The sequence below is a fragment of the Mya arenaria genome, chromosome 10, assembly GCF_026914265.1.
Source record: "Mya arenaria isolate MELC-2E11 chromosome 10, ASM2691426v1".
NCBI classification, from domain to species: Eukaryota; Metazoa; Mollusca; class Bivalvia; order Myida; family Myidae; genus Mya; species Mya arenaria.
Genome location: NC_069131.1, coordinates 15,835,054 through 15,843,876, shown reverse-complemented (window position 1 = coordinate 15,843,876; position 8,823 = coordinate 15,835,054). Strand labels below are relative to the sequence as shown.

Sequence of the window (8,823 nt, the reverse complement as noted above, 5' to 3'; positions counted from 1 at the left end):
AGATAAGGGTTCGATTACACCTGCTGCAGTTAGAGAGCGATCAAGTGAATTTGTTCTCGTTTTGACAAATCTAGGACCATAACTCAAGAGTTAATTATGCAGCCTGGTGGTTGATCGTTCTCATTTCAGATAGTATGTCCGTAATGTTTTTTACGCTATGTTGAAAAAATGACCAAGATTTTCTAAAGTAGGGGGGCAAACAAACGGAATTTAGTTAAATTTTGAATAATTAATAGGCTTGACACCAGATTTAACAGCGCGCTGTGTCAGATTGTTGATCGACCTCAAGTGAGATATTATATCCAAAACACTGAAACTAACTTTGGTAAATATTTGACAAGAAAAGTTCACGAAAGACAGCAAATGAAGAGATTTTAGTCATATTCTGACAATAGATTGAAGGGTCATAACTACTCTTGTCAATATTAGGTAAGAAATGTTTACGTTAGGCCGAAAATGGAAGGGAATCAACAACCACGCCGGACAATATTACCCCTATGTCTACCATGCTACCCACGCGATATAAAAATAGTGTTATTGCAATCGAGTATAACAAGAAGGATTGTTTCTTGAACACTTATACAAATCACGTTGAGAACTAATAAACATAATCTTATAACGTAACCAGAAAGTGGAACGTATAACTAAGTGTCAATGTTTATACTATACTACATTTTTCTCGAACTTATGGCTACATTTTAAATTACTGATTATGTTAAGAGTAGCATCGCACATATTAGAAATAGATATGGGCAGATGACACAAGCCCCAAATCATTCCAAGAAATGAACGAAAATGCCAACTTTGTAATACACTTGAAGATGAATTCCATTTTCGCTTATACCATGAATTAAGAATCTTATACATTAAGCGATATTATTGGCGCAATCCAAATATTCCTAAATTCATCGAACTGATTTCGAGCGAAAATGTAACTACTATTAGAAAACTATGTTGTTTTGTCTATAAGGGCTTTGAATTGCGTCAGTTTACACATTAGACACTTTTCTCCACTAACTATTTTTCAGTATTTTCAGCAAATGTGATATAAATTTACTTTGTTTATACATTATGATTGATTTTGAAAGTTGTTCTATCGGAAATGTTTATATACTGTACATGTTTATATTATATGTAACTGATGACCTGTAAGTTTATAATTAATAAAATCTTCTTCTTCTGTTCATCTCCGCCTTCACTAAAATAAGACCAATGCTTTCTAAAGCAATTCATACATACGCAATTTCGGCTCTGTAATATTGATTTATTACACTGGATTGTTTATATACCATATTCGGAGTAAAAGTCAAATAATAACTCTCATCGATGCAAGTGCAAACATTTAGATAATACAATGAAAAAATACAGGGACAAACCCAGTTACCGACCAATAAACAATCACCCTGTTTATAGTCATAAGGTCAAGGTTGACCCAGATCATTGTACATTAAGATATTAGTTGTCCAAATATTTGGAATGTATATTTATTATTGACTGGCAAAGCAAAATTATGTCCATGTTCTTATTCTATACTAATTTGGTTGTCTTTGTCAACATCTTAAAAGGTGAAAAGTATCTTTGGTGTCAAAAGTTTCTATACGCAATTTTATCTACATACTTGTTAAGCCGCATATCTTTCCACAATCATAACATCTACAGCTCAGGGATACAGACCAAACAAACATACAGTAGCTTAGCCCTTGTGTAATCCATTCACTGTTTATGCACATGTTTCAATTCAAAGACATTGGAAAAAAGTCTTCAACTTAAATTTCAGTTTTATAAACGTAAACCTTACTTCCTTCTTAAAGCGTTTGTCCCAAAACCCATAGATAAATGGATTGCAAATATTGTTTACTAAATAAAACCGCAAGAGAAACTCACAGAATATAGTTTCACTTTCAGTCAAGTCGTCCCAAAAGCTAGTATCTACAGTGCTGAGAATTGTAATAACAAATGCTGGGGCATGACTCAATATGAATACTGAAGAAACTGTCAACATTATTTTGGTTATTTTGAAATGTTGTTTAGACATCATGTTTTGTTTATTCATCTTTACGGATGATCTCGAAGAGCTAGGAATACTAACACAGCTTGACTGATTAATTCGTAATCCATTGTCATCAGAACAGTTATTCAAATACATATTTCTGTTGGGAAGCACCAACGACTGACTTCTTTTCCATTTCACTTCTTTCTTTGGTAATATATTCATTTGTTCTGAGCACCTTCTCGTTGGTGAACCCAGTGATTCTTTATGAGGGATGTATAGTAAATGTTCTGTTTCTGGTTCATCACTCCTTCCATTTATATCACATTTACAACCACTTGTTGTCATCTGCTTTCCTAAAGTTGTCTCTCTTAGGGCCAACAAAAGTCTTCGACCGCTTTCAGGAGATTCGGAACTAGATTTGACCTTTTCTACACTAGTTTTATTTCGATCATACGCCTGACCAACTGTGAATATTTTACTACCACTATAATGTGTTTCATTGGCAACTATCAGAGAGCCATTTGAGTTGGAGTAAGGGAACAGCTCCCGATTTCGAGACGCATTTTCACGCCGTTCTTTTGAAGTATCACTAGACCTCCTAGAATCGTCCCTGATGTTTTTCTCTGACGGATTTAAGCATTCTTTGGATGGAACAGGTGAATACTTCATTTCAATAGGGACCGTGAAGTTTTTCATGGTGACTTCATCAGTACAAGAACCCTCGTCGTAAACATATTTTCCAAAACGAGATGGTCCCCTATACCTTGTTATTATCTGATGACAAATAAGAGAGTATGATACAATCAAGAAGGCCGTTGATGTAAGGCATAGTGTTAGAGTTACCATGGTGAAAAATAATGGATAAATGGTTTCCGTGTATTCAGTTGTAAAGAAACACGCATGTCCCGATACGTTTTGGTAAAATGTTTCCATTTCGCTTGGTCCGTAGAGAACAATGTTAGGCCATGCAAACATCACGGCAGCGATGCTTGCCAAAGCACATGCCCTTCTTTTCCCAAAATATGACATTTGAAAGGAGCTTAATGGTCTACATATTTTTAAATATCTATCAACTGCTATAACTATTAATCCAAAAATAGACATATGAAAAAATAATGATATTATAAATGTAAGTATTTTGCAACTGATGGCATTGGTAAATGTGTATGGGTGAGTAAGGTCAATCATATGATATGGTAATCCGAATAAGCAGATCGAAAAGTCTATTGATGCCAAAAACAAGATGAACATCCTCGCTGGTGACCTCTTATACTGGTACGTATATACTAAGAGCACCACAGCGTTGCCAATTACACCAATCATCAGGATAATTGCGTAGAAAAATATGAGTGGATAGAGGGCCTTCACTTCTTGGTCGTTAATCTTCTGGAGAATATCCGTTTGATGATCAATGTTATCCGTATTGCCGATATAAGATGACAGCATGTCCGGTGGAGTATCATTGTAATTATGGAGTAAATGTATGTGCTCTTTGTCGGTTTTATTAAATTGTGTCCAGTACTTCAGTTCCATACTCATATTTCCTCGGCAGGCAGAAAAGTTATGACATCCCAAGTAACATGGTGCGCCCCATGGCTATCCCCAATGCTCATATAAGTACTGAGAAAAAACGTCCCTGGTGCATCAATATTTCATCTGAAATGGAGAACATGATTGATTAAGTTGATTTACAGAAACTTATAACACCATAGACTGGTTAATAATCTGATGTCTGAGAAGAAATCCACTTAGAATTAAGCTCAACTATGTGTTATTCGAATAAATAAGTAAAAATGAAACAAACTTTCACGGTACCAATTTTTGCGCGTATATAATCTATTGTTATTTGTGAATACCATTTTTTGTGTTCGCAAGAACTCGGAACTCGACATTTTTCGGATACATAGTACTTCAAAGTGGGTATCATGAAAAATTTGCGCGCATAGGATCGTGAGATTCCAGCACAGTTGAAACAATGTACACCATTGTTTGAATGGGACGCTTGTTCTTTTAAACGTTTTAGTAAGATAGGGACCTATGTGACGCGTATATGTCTATATATCCATGTGTTTGTGCGGGAGTAGTAGAGAAGTTTCTTATCGCGCATTCTACTTCCTTCCGCGAGTATGTGTATTTTTTTTTAACTTTTATATTAAATGTTTTCTACAGTATCGTTATTGGCCGGATTATGTGAACTATTCCTACATTCCCTTCTTATGTACAGACATTTGTTTAAGCGAGTTAAATACATCAAAAACGAAGTTAACAACTCATATGAAGGGAAAACCCACGCCTAGGGACTGTGTTGGAATAAACTGAATGCAATAGGAAAATAACTCATGTGACAAAAAACCAAAGGCACCCAACCTACGCTGATTTTGTAAAATGATACAACACCAAAAGCGAAACATTGAAAAACAAAAACACAGTGCAGTATAATACAATAGTAAAATTCTTCACAATAGAATTACATTAATTGATGCTATACCATCATTATTTAGTTGTTTGTCTTTCTTCATGATTATTAAATTACCGCTAGGAAGTTAAACCGGTCACAGGGTCGAATACTTAACTTATCCTACAATTAAGAAATATTAAACTCTAAGTTGTATATACGTTAATGTCTTGAAATCAATGAAAAACATACTAAATGTTAACATCAAAAATTGTTAAATCTTCTTCTTTGTCTAGACATTATTGAGAGTTAATTTTTTACGTAAGGTAAAACATACATTGCCTTTAAATGTTATAAGTATGTATTTTGTTGACGCGACATGTATGAGCTTTGTTAAACATTATCCGTGCGTCTAATACTGATTTGTTAACAAAAGCTTAAACTAATGATCTCGAACGACCAGATAATGAATGTATTCCTTCTTGGTGGGTCATAATGCGTAGTACATGAGCTCCTGACAGCACTTAACGCCAGCAGTAATGATTTGTAAGTACATTCCCGACGAGGAAGCGCACCATCCTCTCAAACTATGTATATAAGTAAAGGTTGATATCACATTCAGTATGTTTCTAATTGCCATTGCAGCTGATTATTAAAATGTAGATTAACCTTTATGTATGGCTAAAGAATTATCACTCACACTTATTCAAGACGTATGAACTCGTATAAGTAAGTAAATGCCATCAAGTGGTTTCTTTACACCTTTGCTAAGAATATAATTGTCCAGGAGTATATGTCATGCACTTGTTGAGTGTTGTAACGCAAGTTTTGTTACTGAATATGCATGATAAGTTATAAACCTTTCAAAGATATTCTTTTTTACCTAAACCGATAAACTATTTTTCATTATTATGATATGTTCTTTTTTTAAATTATCACCTCAGTATAATTCTTATTGTTTCATCTTATCCTACGGTTACGATATTTTTTTATCCATACGTAAATTATTATTCTCTATATAATTAATACATTTAGTGCAGCGACTGACCATTGCATTAAACATGAATTATTTACTGATGCAGTGATAATGTATTGCACTTTTGAATACTTCATTGTTAAGCCCCTGGCTGAGGGCATATAACTGATATCATGTTTGAATATTTTAACACTAACTTGGCCTTATGCTGGCCTTCTTCTATTTTACAAACGTATTTGGCTAGTCAGAGACCTTTGATGTCAGGGCTTTCTTAGTTAGAGATGTGAATGTCATCTTATATACATTATTAATGACGGAGCAACGCCATTACTCGACGATTGGCTTGAGAGTCTCCTATCGTCCCTCGACTATGTCTCGATGTCAACGCTAAAGAAAAACGAAATACTCTTAATCAGCGTGTTTATCGATCACTATTACACTTTATTTTTAGATTAATACAATTTGATTATGTAGTTAGTATTGAAAACGATGATTTCGCTGTTGACTTCGATTTGAAAATGCAAGATGGATTCAAGTCAAAAAAAAATATTCAAAACAAGCCTTCCACACTCACTTTGTGTCGATTAAGGCCCTTAAAATAAACATTATGAAACCAGATGTTGCTTTAATAAAACGAACTACAAAGCATACGCCTTTTGATGAATTAAAACTAAAATATGATATTCAATATTTTTCTTTTCGGTGTTTTCATTTCGTGACCAGTTTTTATTGTACGTTAACATTTTATCTTCTGCTGTCACTTGAATTCGCTTGCCTAATCTTTATTCGAAACAGTTAGGCACTATGCTACGCATTTCATATTTACGTTTATAGCCACATGGCGAATGTCATAAGAATACGACTGCTTCATTGATGCTAAAACACTAAGGCAGAAAGCAACCGTTAATATTCATTTACATATTCATTCATGAAGGTTTCTTGTGTACTTTTATATTTAAACAACCACAACAATTTGTTATACAAAAACATACACCTGTAAGTTATTTTCAGACAAAACTAACATACTATTGTTGTTGAGAGTTTCTCAGGTGTTAATTACTTTTTGCTGCAGAACGTATGCTTAATCGCTGTTTTCTTAAAATACATAATTATCCACATAACGAGCCTTTATGAATTCTTTAAGTGAAGGTTTTATTAGGCTTACACAATTGAATATCAACAACATGTTTAAACCGTTTGATTGATAACACTTAAACCGATAATAATTTCCTAATGATAAACGTTATATATTTATGAATTTTCTAGGTGAAAGTTTTATTTAGCTTTCAAAATTTAATATCAAGAACATGTTGAAACCGTTTGATTAATATCACTTAAACCGATTATATTGTCCTAATGATAAACTGTATATGTAATTGAGATAAAATCAGACACTCGTGTGTTTATACACATACTCATAAAAGTTGTAATAAGCTCAAACGCCTTGTTTTACGATGACAAATGAAGACACGTGTGCTATCTTTTTCTCGTCCAAACGACTAAGTATATTTTTGCCACGACTTAGTATCTCGTTCCCTCGACTTTGTATCTGGCTTTGGCTAAGTTATGTCGTGGACACGAAATAAAACGTTAAGGATTTCACCTCTAAGGCACCGTACCTTTTCTTAACTACAGAACCTAGTAAGGTCCTCGATCTTCTTTTTTGCTTCTGGCTACTAGGATCAAGTTATATCGAACCATCATTTTCGGTACTACAGAACCTAGTAAGGCAAAACCAAATCGATCCTCTTCGCTTTTGGCGTGTAGGATAAAGTTATATTGAATCATCATTTTTCAAATTCAAACTTTATTTTATAGAAAATCGTTTGTAAAAGTAATATGACCATTGGAAAGGTTAAGAAATATAAATCTAACCATTAAAAATAAGTTTGCTAGTACGCCTTTAATCCTAGAAATACAGAAATGTTCTTGATAATATTTGATTAATTAGCCCATGTACTAGAGGCTAAAACCAAACAGGTTGAGTAAGTTCTCTGCTTTATCTATATTATATCCGACTTTTTAACACCGACTTCATCTAGAGTTGTCTACGATTTGGCGTAGTACCTCAGGTATCTTCCAGGATAATACTACACACAAGTTAGAGCACATGGTTTGGACATGATTTATAAAAATATTTTACTGAATGTAATGTTACAATGTAGGGGTTTTTTAAATTGAAATTGTCCACACAAATAGTAAAATATAGAGATTAAATGCTTTTCAATGACAATATGATAAAAAGTAAACGTTTAAATATTAAGCCTTTTGACATTTTCCCGCCACATTTAAAAACTAGTGCAAATGGTATTTTGTATCAAGATATCAGCTTAACATAGTGTTGTTGTTTTGTAGTATCTATTTTGTTCTTTTTCAGCCATTCATCAGAAGTGTTATCGGTTGTGTTTATAGAAACAGTATTAATACTTTTATTGAAGAAAATATATATTTGAAACATATAAATGTGGTTAAAAGCCAGTTGCATGACGCTAATCTATCCTTTCATATAAATATTTATACGTTTTGCGTTAAAACGGCCCTAGTTAACACGTTCAAAGCAAATTATTTGATCATTATGAAATTGATTCAGGTGAAGAAGCAGCATTATATTTTGATATAAACGTTTATTTAATTTAAACTGAAAAGAACAAAATACAGAACACACCAAAAGCCATGTCATAATAGGGATCTGAACGTTCGAACATCACATACAACAGTTGTCGACACCTATAAGGGGTCATGCAATCCAACACAGATATTTATATAAGACTGAAAGGTGGTAGTTTTACCTGTGTTATACCTGTGTTATTTGTTTTATAACAAACAACATGTGAAATGTGATTCTAAAAATCGGTAAGCGTCGCATTACGGATAATAATACTCTGTCCTTGGTAAAAAACAATTATATTTTAGACAATCAAAACCACTTACTTTGACACTATGGTACACTAAATCCTTCTACAGTTCTAGAAGATTTTGTAAATGTTAAACAAATTATATAATCCCAATATATAACTAGTTCAATTGTGATGCAAATGATATTTGCTTACAAAACTGTTAAAAGTGACGTAGCTCCGAAACCATCTAGCACTCCCGATATTCCCCTTCACACTACTTAGAAGCAACGTACTACTAGGCAGCAGAGCTATCCGTTTTATCGACCGCCCCCACAATTGGCCAATAGGGTCTGTTGTTCTTACTAAGGCAAAGTTGACGCTTTGTTCCCGTACTGCAAATATAATGAACTGAATTAAATGCGTTAGGTAGTGCAGTTTGGGTTTCTCATACGCGAACTACCGTCGGGTACCAAACGTCGAGGAATATTTCGGTGCACTCATTCACCATACAGAACTATAACCGAATGCTTCGGCCGCAATATTTTGACGATTATAAAGAACTCAGAATATGATTAAAAGGTTTTTGTTTGAGGTAAGGTTTTATATATATTCTAATATTATA

At 33.7% G+C, this 8,823-nt stretch overlaps 1 protein-coding gene across 1 annotated transcript; it reads right to left on the bottom strand.

The window, feature by feature from the left end:
* Positions 1-1,259: 1,259 nt before the first annotated feature.
* On the bottom strand, positions 1,260-8,460 carry LOC128206720 (uncharacterized). The gene is made up of 2 exons (XM_052909364.1): positions 8,296-8,460; positions 1,260-3,649 (listed from the first exon to the last, which is right to left on the bottom strand). Exon 2 carries the CDS (start codon positions 3,530-3,532, stop codon positions 1,739-1,741), a length of 1,794 nt encoding a protein of 597 aa, XP_052765324.1. The 5' UTR covers positions 3,533-3,649; positions 8,296-8,460; the 3' UTR covers positions 1,260-1,738.
* Positions 8,461-8,823: the final 363 nt, after the last annotated feature.